This window comes from Mustela lutreola, chromosome 11, assembly GCF_030435805.1.
Source record: "Mustela lutreola isolate mMusLut2 chromosome 11, mMusLut2.pri, whole genome shotgun sequence".
Classification (NCBI taxonomy): domain Eukaryota; kingdom Metazoa; phylum Chordata; class Mammalia; order Carnivora; family Mustelidae; genus Mustela; species Mustela lutreola.
In genome coordinates this window covers 58,633,010-58,656,136 of record NC_081300.1, presented here as the reverse complement: position 1 = coordinate 58,656,136, position 23,127 = coordinate 58,633,010, and the positions used below count along the sequence as shown (strand labels likewise).

At 35.0% G+C, this 23,127-nt stretch overlaps 1 protein-coding gene across 2 annotated transcripts in view; it reads right to left on the bottom strand.

Moving 5' to 3' along the window:
* Positions 1-1,285: 1,285 nt before the first annotated feature.
* The window catches only part of VAPA (VAMP associated protein A), a 40,102-nt gene continuing 18,260 nt past the window's right edge, over positions 1,286-23,127 (bottom strand). The window contains exons 2-7 of one of the 2 annotated variants that reach the window (XM_059138612.1): positions 20,488-20,640; positions 16,331-16,434; positions 15,765-15,845; positions 9,660-9,794; positions 5,225-5,398; positions 1,286-2,051 (exon numbers count right to left, since the gene is read on the bottom strand). In XM_059138612.1, coding sequence (XP_058994595.1) covers positions 1,893-2,051; positions 5,225-5,398; positions 9,660-9,794; positions 15,765-15,845; positions 16,331-16,434; positions 20,488-20,640 — 806 coding nt within the window. In that variant the 3' untranslated portion in view covers positions 1,286-1,892. The remainder of the gene's footprint in view (positions 2,052-5,224; positions 5,399-9,659; positions 9,795-15,764; positions 15,846-16,330; positions 16,435-20,487; positions 20,641-23,127) is intronic. The other variant, XM_059138613.1, reaches the window with a different exon arrangement.

Here is a 23,127-nt window from a genome sequence, read left to right as displayed (position 1 = left end):
TGAACTATTAAAAAAGGGGGCTGAAATAAATGAGTTCTAAGGAGCATTCCCATAAAACAGGATTCTGGTAAATTTTTGAAAACTCAAAATTTTCAAAAAAAATTTTAGCTATGAAATATCAAGCCTTGATACTTATCATCAATAATGCTGACTTTTATAGAGAGCTTTAAGCCAAGGAATTACTGATTTTGCATTTATGGGACAAAATGCAAGATATTTTTTCAACATGCTTTTCCAGTTATCAGAAAGGGAGGGAAATTTTACGACGACTGTAAAGCATTGGAACAACAGTGAAAACACTACTTGTAATAGCATGCTAGTCATGGATAGGCATTACTTGTTTGCTTTTAGGAACTTTTGTGCACAAGGCAAGAGGTTTTATAAGATACCACAGAATACAATGACACACTACATGTGGCCTGACAAACTCAAAACACAGTCAAAATGAACTTTAAGGAGTATTTCACTTGTTTATAAAATGTATACAGAGACCTGGGCCTAACACACTTCACCGCCTCAAGTCCCAAAGTCTAGTTTCCCTTTCAGAAAGAAGTGCATCTTTTACAAAACTAACACCTATTTTCAGGAATCAAGAGTCACTTACACTGGACTGCCCTTAGTAGAAAAACTGAATATACTGTCTCTGATTCCAAAGTTTTCTATGCTAGTACAAGTGAAATAAATGAAGACCTAAGACCAAGTGCAAGAAAGAATCAGACCTCAAAATGCGTATTTATACTGAAAATGTTTCACATTAATAGGTAGATCTGCAAAGGATAAAGTCATTTTCCACAAAGAAAATTCCTAAGACTTACTAATTCCAAATTTCCATAATAGAAATTTACTTTGAATGTCAGATTGAGCAGGAAAAACACCTACTTTTAAACTATTATTATGAAATGTTCTAAAATAAAAGTTCTTAGGCTGGTTAAAAAGCACTGGACTAGAACCAAGGAGAGTAAGTCTTCCTTGAGAATATACTAGAAGAATCAAATGCAACAGAGCCATAAGGCATACATATAAATGGACTAAAATTATAGTCTTTGTATTCTCATGGGATTTCTTTATATTATCTTGAGGACAAACTGTGATTTTCCAAAATATCAAAAGTAGCTTAAAATTTTATCAATCCCTTTCCTTAAGAGAATGAGGATTTTTAACTATAAATACTGTAACATATGAAAGGGTTTCAATGCAAAATAAAATTATGCATCAAAAATTTCAAATTACCATTCAGTGGACTCCCTGGAACCCCCGCCTAATGACACGACACACAAACAAGCTATCGAGCAAGAATCTGTTAACAGTTTTATTTTTTTTTTTATGTTAAATACCATGGGACAGGATTGTAAGGATGAAAAACTCAGTCAACTGCCTCACAAGGGATAAGAAAAATTCTGCCATGATATTAGCAAAGGTAAAGGAGAAAATTTACACTGTAAGAGGCACCATTTCCCCACAGAATACCTCTTGGCATTTCCTGAATGAGTGGGATTAGCAATCTAAATAAATCATATTTCAAGAGGAAACAGCAACAGATAAAATTTAAAGGGATTATTAAAATAACATTTACAAGACTCTGAACAATTCTTGAACTCTTATTAAAACCACAAAGAAAGAACAATTCTTTATTTATGAATTTCATAAAGGACTGAATGTGCAACTGACATCTGCTAGTGATGATCTGGTAATATACAATTTGTCCAGGAGCCGAACAGTTTATTTTATTGTGTTTTCTAACCGTAAGAGATCATTAAAGGCAAAGCCTATATGACGCTGTACACACAAAAAAAAATGGTCACCGTGGGCCATACTACCAATGAAATGGTAGGTAAACAAATCTTTTTCTGGTCAAGAGAAAAAAAAAGAAATAGCACTCTGCATGCTTCACTCTACAAGATGAACTTCCCTAGAAAGAACCCGATGAAAATGGCTGCAATTACGACAAGAAGGGAAGGAAGAGGACTGGCGACATTATCTCTGAAGGATGCAGCTGAGGTTGATCCAGGTTTATCCGAATGTGCTACCTTTCTGAGCCTTAAGCCTTCATCCTGAAAAAAATATATGCACAAAAAAGTTTTAAAAACAAATATGCATACAGTCAAACTGTCAAGCTACAGCTCTATGGCCAGAAAGCAGATCAGCATGCACATGGCTGCAGTGGGAACAGGGATTAACTGCTAACCAGCATTAAGATAACTTTCTAGGCTGATGGAAACATTCAAACACTGGAGTCTAGTAATGGCTGCACAAGTCTACAAATTTACTAAAAATGACTGAATTGTACACTCACAATGGGTGCTTCAATGGAATATAAATTATACCTCAATAATGTCGATTCTAAAAACGAGAGCTGAAAAATGTACTCCTAAAAAAGTGAAAAATTGGATACGGATATAGTGACACAGAAGGAGAAAATGTCACTAAACTATATTAAGTAAGGAAGAGCTCTATGCATGCACTTATTTCCGTGGTGGCCCGTGGTATCTTTACACTGTTACCAAAGACCACCAGGAGCAAAGCTGTGGTCCAACAGGGTTATGGACACACTGCAACCAGTGTGCCCACACAGCACGAGCACAGGGAGTATCTGGCCGAAGGAAAAGAACAGGAATTTTACAGGATCTGGAAGAAAGGGGAATTTCAGGATAAAATTTAAAAAGCAAGCGTATTGATGAGTTCAAAGCAGGAGGTCCATGTGTGGAAGGGTCAGCACTGGGTCTTGACTACAAAGGAGATGCCTAATCCTACTTCTTCAGAAAAACAACAAACTACAACAGCTATAGAATGTTGTATACAGAAACTAGCCCCCCCAACCCCCCCCACCCCCCATCAGAGGCTATGCCCCTGGACTGGAAAGGGACGCTGCTTCTCTGTGTCAGTGACTCAGATCCTCTAGACAAGAGTGAGCTGCTGCTCAGTTCTTACCAGTATGATTTCACACAGCAAAGTTTCTGACAATGTGATTTTACGGGACAAAGTTTCTCAGTAAGAAAGCAATAGTCACTCAAAATAGAAGGTTGTTATGACACTTTACCAGTCTCAGTGTGATCCTGGGGGAAATACTGATACCTATTACCTAGGCAACTGGCTTTACATATGTCCAACATCCCAACCAGATGAATGACAGGACAGATTTTTACTTCCTTAGTGCAAGCTCATTTTTATTTTCTCACACTGATTTCTCTAGGATGCTTCTAATGCCAAATGAATTAAAGAATCCACCTCAGGTCTTACTTTTTTATTTCCAATTACTGGATTTTCTGAGGGTTGGTGGGGTTTTTTAGTCTCATTTTCCATTAGTCCTATGTGAAGGAAAAATTATTCTCAATCCCATCGAGAACTTTAAACAATACTCCTAGTGATTCTGATTTGCTGGGTCTGGAGAGGACCCGTATTTTTAAAAAGCTCACTAGGAGATTCAGATGAACAGTCTGAATTAAGAAACACGGGACTAAAGGAATAAAAAGGAACAGTGAATTTATGATGGGTCTTGTGCATGAAATGTTAATAAAGCACCTGAAATTGATCCTATAGGCCAGTGGCCTTCAAGGTTCTTTTGTTTTTGTCTTGTAAACAGCAAAACACTCTTTCAAATAATATCTCCTACAAAACATCAGCCAATAAATAAAAAGGAGATACCAGCACCCAAATCTCACCTCTCTCCCTGTCCACTCTTCCTATATTCCAGCCCTGCCCTACTTACATCATTCCTACCATTTCCACTTCTCCCTCTCCTGCCAAGAAACAAACAGTGGTTTTTTGTCATGCTAAGAAGCCCATCTTTATCAAAGAATAGAACTGTGCCATGAAAGTCATGGTAGATAAAGTAGAAGTAACAAAAAGAGCATCCTTAGAAATCTATGGTGTATGGATATTAGTGTGAAATGAAGATAATCTTTCCACTATCCCAAGAGGTGCTGAGGGCCTCTGAGGGGTACTGTGAAATAGGAAGAGATAAACAATTTTTTCAACACAGATCAACTCAAGATACAGTACCTGTGATTCAGAGTATATGTAGTTTCTATATACATTTAACAGATGGAAGAATCAAATGTAGATTAAGCCCCTTAATTTAGGTTATTTACTCATGTATATTTTTGTATCATCTACTTTGACGGCACTTTAAAGGTATTCGGGTCTTGAAATAATTACTGTCAAGACAAATTATTAATAAACCCCACACGTATTCAATTAGTCCTCATTCACCAGTTCATCCATTTATTCACCCAAATGTATGAATGACTACTATACGCATGTACTATGAATGCAAAGATGAATGAGCACAGGTCCCTGCCTCTAAAGAACTACCGCCCACTAGAGGGAGAAAGACCTCCAACAGACAGGAGCAGTTAAGATGACAGAGGTTTCATGGAAACTAAGGAGAGAGCATTCCAAAACCATATTTCTTTTCTTCTGGGAGGCGAGAGCCCTAGAAAAGGTTATATTGAAAAGATGACAAGAACCAAGGAACCAAGAGACAATCATATATGTATAATGGGTTTATAAGGGTAGGAATGGGATTTCACAGCGATCCAGTCAGAAGGAAGAACTCAAACTAAAGCAAAAAAAGAGATCATTAACAGAGAGACCTCTTCAGGATACTCTAGTCCAAAACTGTCCAATATAAAAATAAGCTTCCAATGTGAGCCACCCATTTACTTTGAAATTTTCTAATAACACATTAAAAGGTAAAAAGAAAATGGTAAAATTAATTCTAATAATAAAATTCAATCCAATATAACCAAAATATTATTTCAATATGTAATAATACAAAAAAAAGTATTTTTTTTGTACTGAGTCTAAGCAATCAATCGGGTGTTTTGCACTCACAATACATGTCACTTCAAACTTACATTTCAAGTGCTCAACAGCCACGTATGTCCCTACGCTATATAGGATAGCACCATTTAAGGCAAGACATATGACTAGGGCACAAAATGTAAAGGCTATAAAAATGTAAAAAACAAGAGAGGAAGCTAGCAATGCCACCAGCTAGATCACAAAAAACTAGGGCATCTACTAGGAAAGGAACTTGCAGGCAAAGAGAAGCCTTTGTAAAACTAGAGGCAACAGTGGGGAGCAACAGCTAAGACATAATAAAATTAGGGAAAACGAGAACTGACCATGGGTAAATTTTAAAAACTGATAGATAACATGGCCTAATAATATTCACACATCTTATGCCTTCATTTAAATCAACTTATCTTCAAAAACAACTTACTCTCAGGTGTCGATTTTCTTCTGATAGTTTCATCATTTCTCCCTGAAGTCTTTTACATTCTTCCATGAGTTTCCTTGTTTCGGTATCGTTGAGTGAAACACTATGTGGTTTTGGCATGGGTCCATCTTGTTTAGAGGCATTCAGTGGAACAGTTTTGCTAGGTTCCAGATCATTCTGTATTACAAAGATAGTGGCACTTTTTTAACTGACCAAATCTCCTTTAGATTTTAAACAAATTCAAGTTGAAACTCCATACCCTTCTTTTCCAAAAAATCATTTAAATAGAAATTCTGAGGTTGTGATTTCATTAATAAGAACTTTTTAAAACTACCCAAGGTTACAGTCATCTGTGAACAATTTTGGCAGGACTAAATCAATAAAGGTCAGAAAGAGAAGTCAAAAAAAGCACCCCACTCCCTCTACTCCCAAAACCCTTCACACTTACCTCTACCATAGCACTTATCATATATCATACAATAATGTATTTCTGACGTTCTTTCCTACAGTATTTCAAATTCTGGGAAAGCAACAGTCATTCCTTTCTGTATTTATGGTTTGTGGATATAGGTGTGCTAAAAATCAGTGCCAAAACCCAGCACTTTGGCCAAGAGTAGTTATTCAATGAAAGTATGCTGAATGACGCCAACCAAAATCCAAATATGATGGTCATTTTCAGTGCTCTGATTCTGTAATTCAAATGAGATTCTGTGGGGGTAGGGGGATATTATAGTAATAATTCCAATGATATTATAAGACTACCTAAGAAAAACTTAAAACCTAACTTCTATTAATGGGAAAAATACCCAGGATATAAACATAGAAGGGAAATAATAAACATAAACATATCATGGTTTTTTTTAAAAAAAAAAAAAAAAGGAGGTGGTAAGGGAGTTAATTACATGTTCTTCAACTCATACATAAATAATTCTTTCAAATCACCAACACTGTTTGCTTTAATTCATGAAATTCCATAGAGAATCATGGTAATACTTGGACCCTTTTAAAATTGTGAGCCCTAAAACTGCAATTCTTACCAATACCCATCCAATATAGATAAATATCTAGGGCAGTGCCTAAGTAAGTGTCCCAGGGCCTGTGGTCTAAAGTGCTTCAATGTCCTTAACCTGAATGTCATTTATACCAGCACCTACACCTTAATAGTATTAGTGCAACAAGTCATCTCTTCAACTAAAAATTTACTTGCTAGAAATTTAATGCTATTTTCAACTGCTTTATTCAGATATAAACTTCTAACAAAAACATTTCCAAAATCAACCTCATGGCATTCCACAGTACTCAATAATAGGTTACACATCTACCACACCATCTCAAGTCCCAAATTTATATTAGGTGTAAATAACTGTTAGTTCAAGGGGCAAAACTAGTACCTCTTATGAAGGGAATGTGATTTCATCACTATACTTACACCCATGTAAAAACGGTAATGTTATAATGAGGTTCTAATGTACAACACTACACTATTTGACTGTCAACATTCAGATTTTTTCATTTTTCTTCAGAAGCTTCTCAGCTGTGAAGAGTTTTAAGAAGCCTGCTTCTAATTTCTTTCTCTGAGTTGTCCTCTTACTAGCTTTCTTGTTCTTCACCCTATCTTCCCCTATTCTGAGTAATTCCATCTCTATCCGTAAAAATCTGTTTCAAATATATTTTGCTCTCCATTAATATTCTTTCTTAATCCTTCTCTTAACAGTAATTAGAATTCATTTCAAAATGATTTTTCAAGTGTGCTCCAATCCAACCTAGAACAAGCCAAATTTGTAAAAAGAGAGCAGCTCACGGTCTTTCTCCATAAAGATGAAAGCAGCAGTCAACAATATGGCAACTAAGGAATCCTCAGGTTCTGCTTATGAAATTGGAAAAAATATATACTCAAAACGAGAAAGCTGACTAAAAAATCAAGAGGCGATACATGAGGCCAACAAGTGAAGATAAAAAAAACAAAAATGAAAAATCATCAAACTCCTCACAATTAGCTTATTTTTAAATGAACTCTTGAAATTCCAGAAAATTCAGAATTATCAGAGGGAAACTACCCATCTCATCAACCCAACCCAAGTGTTATTTATGTATTACTTTCAATATTTTCTCATATGCACATTTTATAAAATCAGCATACACTAACATTTTCTTCTTTATCCATTTGTATGTTCATCTTTTAATTATCATTTTAAGTGACATGGTATGTCATTAAATATTCTATTCTGTGTGTAAACAAAACTACTTAACAATCTCACTCTTTTTAGACATTTCATGGGTAGCTTCCCACTCTTTGGGATTTTAAATAACATGTCAACAAATATTCTTATGGTTGACAGAATTAGATTTTTCTTTTTCACTGAAATTTTTCTTAATGTTATATTTTTTATAACAAAAAGGAAATGTCATAACCAATTTGTGAAGCATAAACATAAATAAAGGCTAGAATGCAAAAGATACAGTGAAGCTTAAAAACACATTTCAACAGTGAGTCAAGCAAACATGAAACAAGTTACTTGGGAGTACACTTCTGTCAAGTACTATTTAGGCTCCCTACAAACCAGCCAACATACATAGAAGATGCAATGAAATCTAATTTATTTGTGTATATTTAAAGTATAAGCATATATAACCTAACTTAACTGGGGGATAAAAGAGGGAGTTCGGCAGGGGGCTGAGTCATGCATATAGTAACCATCTGAAAAGTCTGAAGGGAACACTAAGGCTGCTGGGACTTTAAATGCATACTTCCATTCAGGAGCTCCATTACTGAGGTTTGGCTCCAGGAAAACAGCTCCTTCTTGAGAACTGCTTTAGGCTGGTCCAGAAAGAGGAAAGCAGTTGTTCTGAGAACCATGAAATAAGCAAACTGGAGGGATTCAACATGCTGTGACTCTTAAGAAAGTGATGAATAGTAACACTGTATTACATTAAATTTACACTGCAACTAGAGTAAATGGGAAGGTCAAGGCCACAATATCAATACAAAAAAATATTTCACAACTTGTACATTTTCCACTATTTTATATTATTTAGCCTATCTGCAATAATCCCTTTCCATCCATAAACTGAACTTACTTCTTTATTCTTCTTTAACAACCATCAGAATTTCAATTCCAATATTCTAAATTATCCCTGTTGGGGGTAATTAGGAAACAGAGCAAGGGATTGAAAACAGAAGGGACAAAGCAAAATGTAAGGCAAAACAGGTTTTTGCAATAATGTCTTGTGAAGGACAAGCCTTGAGCTAAGGAACAGAAGTATGAGGCTACATTCCTGTGACTATAATGAGTAAAGGATATAAATGAACATGAAGGCAGAGCAGCACCTGGTTGGCTCAGTCAGTGGAGCATACTACTCTTGATCTTAAGTCTGTGAGTTCAAGCCCCACATTGGGTGGTAACTCAAAAATAAAATCTTCAAAAAAGATGTTTTAAAGTCTATAAAGGAAATTATGACTAAAACTAAGGGCTGCGGCATGAAATTGTTATAGGCATAATTAAGGCCTTGACCTGGGAAGAGATAGTATTTGAAAAACAAGGTTACTAGAGACTTCATTTCACTCTTAAAAAACCAATTTACTGTTTCTGTAGAATCATGAGTCCCAGAAAGAAGTAACTAAAATGAAAGTATCAGACATTTAGATAAAGATCAAATTTTTTTAACCCTCAGTTACATATTCTCTGGAACACTAAATCAAAGTATAAGCAAACTGTTCAAACTGTAGGGTTCCTCAAGTATATAGTAAGCAAAAAAATGGTAAAGGGAATCATACAGCACCCATTACACCACCCAGAAGTCATTACTGACACGCTGTCATCTTAAGTGAATGTTAAGCACACACATGTACACGCATGTGCACATGCATGCACATGCATATGCACTCACAAGTTCAACTATGACCTAAGACCTTTAGAGTTTAACCACATATTCTCCTACCCTGGGGCACTGTAAATAATAATTATAGTTAAAGAGGGGTTACCATTATCTGTGTTTGATAACAAAATAATAATTCCATTTATCTTTTTTAAAATATATATGAACAAATACTTGCCTGGAGATCAATGTTTGCCAGCTCCTACCTTTATTGCTATACCTGCTACTCTATTCAAATAAGCTCTTAACTCCTTTTTTAAAGAATGCTCCCAAAATCCCAATGACAGAAAAAAATCATACCAACTTCATAATGTTCACTCTTAATTTGTCCTGCTCACTGCTGAGATTTTTAAGTGCTCAATTTGCTTTTTTAGAACAGAGAATAGTGTCTGTGCCTGATTTTTAAGTGATCTGTGTTCTACTGTATTTTTTAAACACAGCTGAAAATTTCAATTCTATCTACTTCATATAATATACTCATAATATATGTGCTAGGTAAACTACATTAATATAACCAGTAACACTAGAAAACTCCTATAGCTGTTAGCTCCCTAAAACAAACCTTCTGCTTCTCCTGTTTGAACACACTGAGTCCCCTGGGATCATTCTTCGTATTAAAACTGCCAGTTGTTGGAACTGTGTTGTTGATGCTGCTTATTGAAGTGACAGCTGGAGAAGTCCCTGGTGGAGTTATACCCTGAGATGGCATGGGAAACATATTCTCAGATTCACATCAAACTGATTTCTCCTGCATGTACTGGGAATGACTAACATAGAAATCATTAGGCTCTTAGACATTCACATTTTATTCTATAAAAATATATTATATATAAGATATAACACTAATAATAACTATGTTAAAGCAAAAAGTACAAAAGTTTTCATAGCTTTTTATATTATTTCCCAAACAATATGCACTATGGTCAATTTGCATTATGCTAATTAATGTATAAATCTTATTAAATTTATGCTCACCTCATACTGTCCTAAAATGAACATGTTCTAATTTTGTAGCTCTAATTTCTGTTGCTAATCAATGCTTGTCAATATCTAAAAGCAAGCACTTCATATTTTCTTACCTTTGGTAATACTCAACCTGAACAATTTTAAGTTAAATGAATTTTTCTCTCTTGAGATTCAACAAATACATTACTTTATAAGCCTCTCCTATACTCAACAACACCCACCCCCAAATGCAGACACACACCCACACACACACCACACACACACCACACACACAGACACCCTTTCCCAGGACCAATAAACTTAAAGATGCATGTAACATTCTAGTGTATCAGTTTCTCCATAGTTCTCTTCCTATCTTCGCAAATTCCTTTAATACAGGTGAAAATAATTGGATACCAAAATGTTGATACACCCTTTAAAATAACACTTAGTGATATTCAGGTCAATGTATATAAACTATGAGAACTCCATTTCACTTAATAAGGCACTGTCCCCAATCTGCTCCTTGTCTCAACACAAAACAATGCATATATTTAATCATAAAGGTTCTTTGTATACATAAGACCACTGAAATTCCTTGTTGACAACCCATCAATTAAGATAAATTGGTATTTTTTTCCTAGAAAATATGTCATCAACACACATTAGGATGGAGGGCATAAATGAAATGCAATATATTTTAAGAAATATGGAAAATTTCAAGTAGAACCAGAGGCCTCAAAATAAACCCCAAAAAAAATTTTTTTTAATTGAACACAAAGAATTAAACAGGTGATAAAACACCATAAAATAACAAGTTAATTAAAACCACATTCAATCCTGGAAAAAAACACTACCACTAAATACACATTAGATTTCATAATACAGAGTTGATAGTAACTAAAAAGAGCTAATAATTCCAAGAATACAACTTTGCAAAAATAGAGCAGTCAACACTTCAGTATCATCTGCCTCCAGCTCTCAACAGCCTAGGGAACACGCTGAGCGGCACCTGTTACTAGTGCTGAACACAACTCAACTGAAGACTCTATGGGCCATTAATTTACTGACATATATCCAAAGATCTGCTGCTTCCCTAGGACAAGAGTGACCGCGAATTTTAGTATGCTTAAGAACAGTATTAGTTAATGTTTGCTGTCTTGGAATAATTATTAATAGTACCTCCATTTATTTAAAAAGGGGGGGGGGCTCCTGGAATCCTAGATCACTCCATCTATGATGCAAATCAAAGAATTATTTCCCAAAAAGAGCCCGCTCTAATGACGATTCAAAATGTTAGAACTGTTTTGAAAAAAAAAGATTTCTTTAAATTATAAAAATTTTAAAAGAACTCAACCACTATACTTCTAGACCTGGCATCCTTTTTACCCTGACAACCAAAAACTTCAATGTTTTCTTTATATGTTCAGTATCAAGGTCCTGAAAACTTGAAGAATCAACAAAATAGTAACATATCCTTTTCTACAGTTCTTAAGGACATGTAAATACCTCAACACTAACAGCATACCTAAAAAGATCCAGAACCTCAAATAGGTTAAGATACACTTACCTAATGTAATTGAATTACACGCCTATCTACTCCTTTTGTGGGGAAGATGGGTAAAGGAGGACCTGGGAGCAGGAGTGAGAGAGTGGGATGGGGTGGTTAACATAAGCCCAATTTCTCTCAACACAAACATTATACCTAATAAACGTAAGAATGACAAAATAACATTACTCAATCCTAAATAAATTAATGAATCTAAACTAGTTTCTCAGTTTTGACCGTATTGATGTTTGGGGCAGATAATTCTTTACTGTGAGGGTTGTCTTACCCACTGCCAGTGCTGAGCAATATCCCTGGCCTCTACCAACCAGATGCCTTTAGAACCTCTCCCTCCTAGTTGTCACAACCAAAAATGTCCCCAGACGTTTACAAATGTACCCTCAAGGGCAAAATTACCCCTGGTTGAGAACCACTCATTCACACACTGCACACCAATGATCACTAACTTCACCAAAAAAACAAAAAGAAACAAAACAAAAAAAAACCCGATCATATATTGAAAAGAATTTATCACCACCTACAAAGCAGTCTTGCCTCTCCCCTGCCTCCAGTGAAAATAAATCAAAATCTAATCAAACTTCTAGATCCAACTTTAGAATATACCAAAACAAGAAAAATTAAATGACACCACAAGGATGTAATCAGCAAATCTAGTCTACAGGGAAAGTCTACAGGACAAACTTAGTTTCTTCAATAAAAATCTGAAAGAGAAAAACAAGGAATCTATAGATTAAGAGATTCAGGAAATGTATCATCCAAAAAGCAATATGTGGACTTTATTCTGATCTCAATTCAAACGAACTGCAAAAAAAATCTTTCAATGACATCTGTGAGACAAATTTGAATCTGCCTACATAGTTTGATATTAATATTATAAGCTTTTAAAAGCTTGTTGGCAAGGATGCAGAGAAAGGGGAACCCTCTTACACTGTTGGTAGGAATGCAAAGTGCTACTGCCACTCTGGAAAACAGTACAGAGGTTCCTCAGAAAGTTAAAAATAGAGCTACCCTATGACCCAGCAATTGCACTACTGGGTATTTACCCTAAAGATACAAATGTAGTGATTCAAAAGGGCACATGCACCCCAATGTTCATAGCAGCAATGTCCACAATAGCCAAACAATAAAAAGAGCCCAGATGTCTATCGATAGATGAATGGATAAAGAAGATGTGGTATATACACACACACACACACACACACACACACACAAATGGACTATTACTCAGTCATCAAAAAAAAATATATAAAATAAAATAAAATCTTGCCATTTGCAACAACATGGATGGAACTAGAGGGTATTATGCTGAGCAAAATACGTCAATCAGAGAAAGACAATTATATGATTTCATTCATATGTGGCATTTAAGAAACAAAACAGAGGAGCACTGAGGAAGGGAAGGAAAAATAAAACCAAATGCAATCAGAGAGAGGGACAAACTAAAAGAGACTATTAACCACAGGCAACAAACTGAAGGTTGCTGGAGGGAAGAAGGGATAGACAGACGGGGCAACTGAGTGATGGGCATGAAGAGCACGTGGTGGAATGAGCACTTGGTGTTATATAAACTGATGATTCACTGAAATCTGCCTCTCAAACTAATGCTACACCATATGCTAATTAATTGAATGTAAATTTAAAATAAAGGGCTTAATTATAGTATTGTCAGTAATTTTTTCCTTTTTTCAAAGTTCTTATCTTTGAGCAATATATATCAAAACAATTCCAGATAAAATTCTATCTTGTTTTGCCTTACAACAATAAGTGAGATGAAAAGTGAGGGGGCTGGTTAGATGAATTAAGATTAACCATAAACTGATCATTATTAAAACTGGTCATGGGTTCACAGGAGTTCACTGTACTTTCCTAAGTGTTTAAAGGTCCTCCACAGAAAATGTTTTTAAAAAATCATTATCTTTTTTATTATATGTTTATAAAAAATAAAAAATTTTTTAAAAATCATTATCTTTAACACTTATTCCTTACCATTTAATCAGATAGTAACTACACCACAAGCCCAAGTAGTTCAATTAACGGAAATACACTCTGTAACTCGTTCATCTAGGCTCAGAATCAGTCTCTGGTGTACTCTGAAATTATACTGAACAGACTTTGGCTTCCTAATAATACTTGCTCTGAAAAGATTCCAGGGCCAAACTATTTCTGCTCATGCTCCATGGTATAGGACTCCAGAAACTCCATTCAGTATTTATTCAAGCCCTTCAGCAGACCCAAAACCGCTTTCATGGATTACTAGGTGCCATACCTGTATGTAGGCACACCTGCTACTCTCCTCTATGGGGTGCTTAAAATGGCCAGGCACAACTCTCATAGCAATATCATTTCCATAGACTTCCAGTTTGGTTTTTTTACTCTTAATCAATAATATCAGATACTTGGGTGAACCCTTTTCAGAGTATAATCTCAAACTGTCTGCTATACAGAGTATAACAGAAGTCCAGATGAAAGACAGTCACAGCTCTATCCATGTTAATTAAAGAAACGCAAAAGATGACATAACCCTAAGTGAGAAAACATCCAGATGTATTTCTACTCAATTTTACTTCACAGAATATATCCAAAGAAAATGAAAACACTACATCAAAGAGTTATCTGCATCCCCATATTCACCGCAGCACTATTTATAATAACCAGGACAAGGAAACAGCCTAAGTGGCCACGGACCAATTGAATGAATACATAAGTTCCGGTTAGGAAATCCTGCCATCTGTGCCAATATGGATGAACCCCCAAAGGCACTATGCTAAATGAAGTTAAGTCAGAAAGACAAATATTGACAATCTCATTTATATGCAGAACCTAAAAAAATAAAAAATAAAAACAAACCCATGGAAAAGGAGATCAGATCTGTGGTTACCAGAGGCAAAGGAAAAGAACATGGGGGAACTGGCTGATGGTGGTCAAAAGGTGTAATACTTCCAATCATGACACAAATTAAGTCCTGGGGATATAATGTGCAACATGATACCTAACACAGGTATACAGTATATTTGAAAGTTAAGACAGTAAATACTCAGAGTTCGCATGCCAAGGAAAAAAAACATTTTTTCCCTTTTTTATATCTAAATGGCATACTTAACTAAACTAAGCAAGCTATTAGCTTTCTGGCAGCACAGGCAAAAGAGAAAGTAAACTCCAATTGGGAAGCATCAATATGCCAATGAACTCTCACTTTCTAGTAAGAACATATTCATTCACATTTTTTATGTTTGGCAAATATTTCAACATTCCTTTAAAAGGGGATTAAAAGACACAATAAAAATTACCACTCAGGGACTCTTTCATTTCAGCTTATTCTAAAAGAATAACAAAATAATTGAGCACAGGTATTTATCTAATCTGTGAATTTCTTTTTCAAGAGGGCAAATGGCTTCCAGATCAAGGCAACAGTCATGTCAGTGTAACCTAACTGTACTCACCCTTTCTATTTACCTGTATTATTTTATATATTAAGTCACCAAAAGGAAAAACCTACTTAGCTTTTTCAAGTCCCTCCAACAAACCATAGAAAGATTAAAATCTGCATTGCAAAATAGGGTAAGTGACCACAACTCATTCTACACATTCACAGACAACTTTCTGAACTGTACACATATATTCCTCAGTCTTCCAAATTGTATTTGCCTGACATTAATCAAAAAGCAACATAGAAATTATTTACTAAGAAATAAAATCAGATGGATTTTGACCAAAATCAACAGTAAACAAAATAACTGGGAATAGACAAACTTAGAATAAACTGCTTGTCTATGTAAATTAAATCTTTTGTCCCCAGGCTATGGGTATACAGTTGTCAAAAAGTGGTTTATGCATATTATTTAATTATATTTATGCATGTGTGTGTCTCATTCTAAAGAACTTGAACTTACTTAAAAGTGGCAAAAAAACTGGGAGAATTAAATGGTTCTTCTCCATCATGAAGACTGTATCTGAAAGTATTTTTCTTCTTGAGTGGACAAAATATTCTCAAATGAAGAAAGCACATCAAGTTTTTTTTTAAACCTAAGTAAGCACTGTCTTAAAATGTGGAACAGCATTTTCACACATTCCCAAAAGGCCAAAAACAGAAGCAAAATTAATCTCAAAGTAAATGAGAACTTAATAGCTCCAATCTTCTCCCATTTTCCTACTTACCAATTTATCATTTTCATTGGGCATTTCAAATACACATCTCAATTTAGAATCCATTAATTCATCAGGTTTTGCCTCTTTCCACTAAAAACAAACAAAACCAACATGAGACAGAGAAAGTTTAACTGTGACAAATAGGTTTCACACCTCAAGGGACAACCAATAGGTTTCAATCAGGGGACACTGAGGCTGTTTGGAGCAGAGGTGAAGTCTGTGGCTCAGGCAGGACACAGAGCAGCACTCTGAACTGACAACCCTACCCCTCTTATCTGGCAATACCACAAAACTTTGTATATAATCCTCAAGAAACCTACTATCACCATCTGTTAAAATCACACTAACATCTCTAGAGACTGAGGGCTTTCTTCCTCACAGTAGCATTTCTAAACTGTTTCTAAGAAATACTATTTCAAAATTCTTTCAATCTTGAAATTAAGTCAGAATTATCTATAATTAACAGATTTACATATTTTTTAATTAAAAATTAGCTTTCTCAAATAAGGACTGTACAAAACCCACATTTTCAACAACATCCCTCAAAATAAATTCCATTCCACCGCTATACTTACCACAGCTTCCATATCTGAAGTGTTTGGTGGAGCAAAAATTGTCTGTACCATAAACTTATGTTTACTCTTCTCATTGGGATCATAGTCAAAAGGCTGTAGCATTACTAAATAAGAAGAAAAAAACACATTGCTTTGTTTCTTCTGCATTTGCTTATCATCCCTACTGCTTAATTGACTAATATGCAAACTTATTAAAAATCCAGGATGGGTTCAAGAAACCTAATCCTGGACTAGTTACATTAAGGATCCAGAATCAACTTTATGGTTTCCAACTATTTTAACAAGCCACAAAATAAACAGCTACTTAAAAAATAAATATAAATCTATGACTACCTCCTCTAAATTAAAGTTTGGGAAAATTTTCAAAATGTTGCCAACATTAACTATTATAATACCTATAAACTCAGATTAAAATCTAGTAAACTATCTATTAAAACTAGTTATAAATACAAGGCTTCATTTGGTATTTAGTGATAATATCTTTTAGAATGACAACAGGGATACATAAAGGAGAATTTAAAAGTTAACTTCAAAACTCACTACATTTTAGTGTTCTAATAAAACTAATTTTTCAAAAATAGATTTTAAGTATTTATTCAAGAAGCTTATCAATCTGTTTAAATCTCATTCTAAGAAACAAAGTATAGGGGCGCCTGAGTGGCTCCAGCTGTCAAGCGTCTGCCTTCAGCTCAGGTCATGACCCCAGGATCCTGAGATCAAGCCCCACATTAGGCTCCCTGCTCAGCGGGAAGCCTGCTTCTCTCTCTCCCACTCCAGCTGCTTGTGTTCCCTCTCTCACTGTGTCTGTCAAATAAATAAATAAAATCTTAAAAAAAAAAAAAAAAAAAAAATATATATATATATATATATATATACACACACACACACAAGGAAGAGGTATACTCTGATCATTTCCAGAAATTTTCTAGCATCCCAGCAATTATATTCAAATTCTTCTAAGCACTCAAGATTTTCAGTAGCCTTTAAAAGAGGATTTTTAGGGGTTCCCTGTAACTAGAGGGGATACAAAACTTTTATTAAATTTATATTACAAAAACTGTAAGAACAAATCTACAGTTACACGAAATATATATACATATGGTATTGTACAAATTATTCCCCTGCTAATACGTAAATTATTTCTAAGATATATCTTTTATACATGTACATCAACACTTTCAAAAAGACAAATGCAATTAAGCAAATGTGAGAAATAGCAATTAAGTAAGAAAATCCTATTCTAAGTGTATCTGAGATGTCCATAACTCCCATCATGGCTAAAAAGATTTTTGAAGGGGCAAATACAAAGCAGAAAAAAATGCACAGGATAAATACTTCGGAATCCACATGAAGGCCAGTGAATGTCCATTAAAGCCCTTCACTAAGCCATCACTGCAGGGTCATCAGTAGGAATTGAATAAGAAGAAAAATTAAAACATGACTGATTGTGATTTTAGGACAATTATATTCTAAGTTATTGCAGACCATATAAGAATTAAACAATCTTAAAAATATATATAAATATGCCAAATTTAAAGAACCCACAGAACTAAGTGCTAAAGAGAGAAAGTTAAAAAGAAAGGAGTATGTAATACAAAGTCAATCAAGGAAAAGTTGCTAGAGAAAGGAAGCACAGTTTGAGTGACTACTTATAAAGAAACTCAATACACTAAAAACTGAAGAGCTAAATGCTAACTGGAGAAGCATCTGTAGGCTGGCTATGGAAACAGTAACTAATGTGTCTGGGGATTTTAATATGGCAGATGCTCAACAAAAGGGATTTATGGAAGACAGTTTTGGAAAGTACAGGTTGACCTCTGTCCAACACAGGGACTTAACATGTAACATGCAGTTGAAAATCCACATGTAACTTCTGGCTCCCCCAAAACTTAAGTACTAACAGCCTATTGCTGACCAGAAGCCTTAATGATAACACAAACCACAGATTAACACATATTTTCCATACTGTACATATTACATACTGTGTTCTTACAATAAAGTAAGCTAGAGAAAAGAAAATGTTAAGAAGATCGTAAGAGAGACCATCTGGATGCCTCAGTTGGTTGACTGTCCAACTCTTGATTTGGGCTCAGATGTGCTCTCAGGGTCATGAGATCAAGCCCCATGTGGGGCTCCAGGCTCAGCATGCATTCTGCTCCTCTCTCTCCCTCTGCCCTTCTTCCCACCCACACACGTGCTCTCAAATAAATAAATCTTAAAAAACAAAAAAATAATGGAGAAGGGTGCCTGGATGGCTCAGTTGGCTGAGGTTCTTGGTTTCAGCTCAGGTCCTGATCTCAGAGTCTTAAGATCAAGCCCTGCATTGGGCTCTGCACTCAGCAGGAATTCTGCTTGAGATTCTCTCCCTCCCCTGCTCAGGTACTCTCTTTCAAATTAATAAATAAATCTTTTAAAAAGAGAGAGAGAGGGGCACCTGGGTGGCTCAATCAGTTAAGTATCTGCCTTTGGCTCAGGTCATGATCCTGGGGGTCCTGGGATCGAGTTCCCTGCTCAGTGGGGAGTCTGCTTTTCCCTCTCCCTCTGCCCTCTCCTACCCCTGCTCATGTACATGCTAATAAAAAAATAAAAATAAATTTTAAAAATCGTAATAAGAGAAAATACACTTACAGTACTGTATAGTCTTTATCCCAAAAAAACTCACATCTAAGTGAACCTGCACAATTCAAACTTTTAAGAAATAATAATACAACAGAACTTCAGCAGTTTAGAAACTTCCAAGATAATGTCATTCTGAATAGTTTTATGGATTCCTAAGGGTCAAACTAGATGCACCAAGAAACTATTTTTAACCACATGGATAGAAATAATTCTATTTTCTTCCAACTTAGCTAAAAGGCTTAAAGATTTAGAAGGCAACTTCCAGAATGCATGTACTCATTGCTTTATCTTCCTTCCCATCCATCTTTCCCATGAACTTGGACAAACACAAACAAACACATTCCTACCCGGCCACCATATCACGTTACTCACTAAAAACATTTCTTCTAGGGCCAACTAGCTCTCAGTTTTTGGCTAATCCTACTGACCCTGAGGATTCAGGGTCACACAGAATCCTACAGTAAGTCCCTCAATACCTTTGCAGTCAAGTTCTGCTTCTAAGTACTCTCCCTGGGCTTGCTATAGGTTCTCACTCTTTATATAATTGTTTTTAATCTGCTGTGGATTTAAAAGCCACAAAACTGATAAAGAATTAGTTTCTTAGGAATACTTATCAGGATCATCCAGACATTTTTTGTTGTTGTTGCTGTTGTTGTTTTAAACATATACATGGCTGGGGCCATGCCCCTAGAGATTCTGAGCTGAGAGAAGTCCATGTGTGTTAATGCTCCACCTGTTATCAGGACATACAGTGAGTGGGAGATAAGAACAACTGCTAGAAAATTAAGAGTAAATGGTCTCTGTGGGAAGCCTAAGAAGTTCTCCCATAATTAAGATATGTTCTCATATGTGGTTGCTATTTCTCAGCTATATCAGAATATTGTTAAGAAGTACTGTCTTGGGAAGTGTGATGAAGAAAGAAGTTTATAGAGGGCATTAACTACAGCAACAGCACAGACCCCACAGCAGGGGTAAGCAATCCATACACAGAGTGAACCAAACATATTCCCTGGACTACAAGTAAACCAAAAGGGAGCCAAAAAGCTAAACTTTGGCATTCATAATGAAAGGTAGAAACACTCGTCTAATTTGCTACAATCAGCAAAAAATAGGCATTGTACATTTTTAAGACTTGGAATACACTTGTATAGCTGCATGCAACATGTAACAATAGCTAGAGATCTGAAAAGAATGATCCATCACAAAAATGATGTCATATTTCAAAGATAAAATAATAAGGGCAGAGAATATGGTACTGAGTGGTAGAAATAAAGGATATAAAATATTTAAAATAACAACTATTGTTTACAAATTGACCACAGATACCCTCAACTACAAGATAAGGGTATGAAATGTTCTGCAACAGCTGGCATACAGGAAAAGAAAACCGAAGGACAGGACTAAGGCAAGCCAGAATAACTTAAAAACTATTTCCCTCCCTCCCTCCAGATGAAACCCTGTTAATTAAAACCAAATTCAACATAAACATAAGAAGATCAGAATCCAATACCATTCAAATTCAGAACATGATTTGCTACCTGAAACAGTCACAGTCAACCCTGGGTCAATAATTCCACTGTTGGGCCTCACGCAGTACCGACGAGGTGCTGTAGTCTTCACTTTGAAACACACTTTTCTATCAGATGGATTTCGCAACTTAAGATTTGTAGTGACTACATCTGTGAAGGGGCCTGTAAGGTTTAAAAGACAAAAACAGAAAAAAATGTTAATTGGATTCACACATACAAACCAGGATTCAAAACTGAATATATATACCCTCAATTTTATTTAAAGTATATACTGAAGTCTGTGCACCTAACTGTATCAAAAACTAACAGTATTTTTTTTCAGGTGGTAGACTTACAAATAACTGTCATTTTCTTCTTCATTCCTTCTTATATTGTATAAAATTTCTATATGAACACGTATTATTGCTATCAAATAAAAAGTATTTTCAAAGTTTTGATTTATGAAGTAAGCCCACAACTATATTCTTAGAGTGTGCTTTTACGACATTATTGAAGAGAGATTTTTCCAGTGGTCTGCAAACCAGTGCAGGTCTTCAAATTGATTTTACAAAGCAAATTCCATTTTACAGCAAAAATCTCTTTATCTAAAGATACTACATCTAGTGACAATAGTGTTCTTGCTTCACACCTCAATTAGGTCTAATTCATTCACTCATATATTTGTTAAGTGTTTCTTATAAGCACTATATCAAATGTTCTAGATACAAAATTTCTAAACTTTGGTGATATACCCAAACATGAGATTACGAAACAAAAAACCCAGAAGGGTAATCTACTCCTACTTGAATTAAATCAGTCCTAACTAGTATAACCTCATTATTTCTTAAAAGAGGGTAAAAGAAAGATTACAGCCACTTTTTATCTTGGCTGAAGAAAAGCCTGTAAGACATTATGTAAATTACTTTAGACAATAAAATTAGTATCTTTTACTTTGGGCAAAATACAAATTTAAAGGTATGCACCAAGAGGAAGCAGGGACTACACACTTCTAACTAACCCAAAAGCAATTTTAAATGGCTTTCAAAGCAATCAGTTTCAAGTTATATTTTTTAAAAGCAAAAAGGGTAAAATCAAAGACATTATAGAAACTATCTTTATTTAAATAAACAAAAATAAACATGACTATAGGCAAACCTTACAGCATGGAACCCAGATTGAGAATATTCTTCAACTCTACCAGATAGTTTCCCATTTACCTGAATACTGGAAAATCGTCTAAGACAAAGATTTAGAAAGGGAAAAACAAATAACAGTCAAATGAAAAGAGACATTCAGAAGAGTGCAGGAGATGAAAACAAACAGATCTGCCAAGGAAAAAAGATTTCAAAGTTAAGGTGTTAAAAGGAAATTATTCCAAGTCCTAAGGAATGAAATGATCTTACTCTACACTCAAAATTTAAGTTGTGAAGTATTTTCCAACAAAGATTTGGAACTCTTAAGAGGGAGAAAACAACAGTAGAAAACACAAAGGCACAGAAACAGCTACAAAAAAAATTAACGAAAAATAGCTGTTTAAATCAACAGGTATGCATTTTTTTTTAAATATATATACAAAGTATGATCTTCTGAACAGGCTGCTTTAATTATATGGTAACCTTAATGACTCAATCTGTGTATTATTTTACCCCCTTTACTTCTTCAATACCAAATGCTTGCATTTTTCCACAAGCGGCTAATTAGCAACTCCACCAATACAACAGCATAGGAGGTAAAAGGAACAGGGTAATCTGTTCATTTTGCACTAGAACCCACAATATCATTGGGTAAAGACATTATTTTATTTTTTTTTATAGATTTTTTATTTGTTTATTTGACAGAGATCACAGTAGACAGAGAGGCAGGCAGAGAGAGAGAGGGAAGCAGGCTCCCTGCTGAGCAGAAAGCCCAATGCGGGACTCGATCCCAGGACCCTGAGATCATGACCTGAGCCGAAGGCAGCGGCCCAACCCACTGAGCCACCCAGGTGCCCCGAGACATTATTTTAAACTACTGATGAAACTAGGAGTCTTAAAAGATATACAGATTCCATTTCTTAACATTCTCAAAATTCATAAATTACTAGAGATATTTAAGAACGTGTAAATTTTTATAGGGCTATTTCAACATTAGCAGGAAGCATGGATAAGAAAACAGTTTCTTAGAAACATGACAAAAGAAACCTTTCTCAATACTTTAATTTTGAACAATCCTATTTTTCATAGCATACTTATGTAAGATTTTTTAAATTCAATTTTTTAAATCACCTCAATTTGAGGAAAATACCAATTTTCCAAAATAAGGTAAAATAACAGACTTTTAAAAGTGATTTAGAAAATTACCATGTGTCAATTTCCAACAACATATGAATTCTGAAGTAGTACTTAAAATTTATATTGCCTGAGCTTATAAATCTTTAATAACAGATTGTGGCTGTGACACAAAAATGCGAACTATCTAAAGAAAAAGATAAAAGAGGCTTTTTCATTTAGCCTCCGATGAAGATGTAAAGATATCTTTATTTTATATCTAATATCTAAATATCTAAAAAAGATATTTTTTAGCCTCTGGTGAATACATAAAGATGAAGATATAAAAGGCTTTTTTTCTAAAGAATAAAGCCCACAAATTTAAACAAAGTTCTTAACTGAATATATTGACCTGACCAGTAAA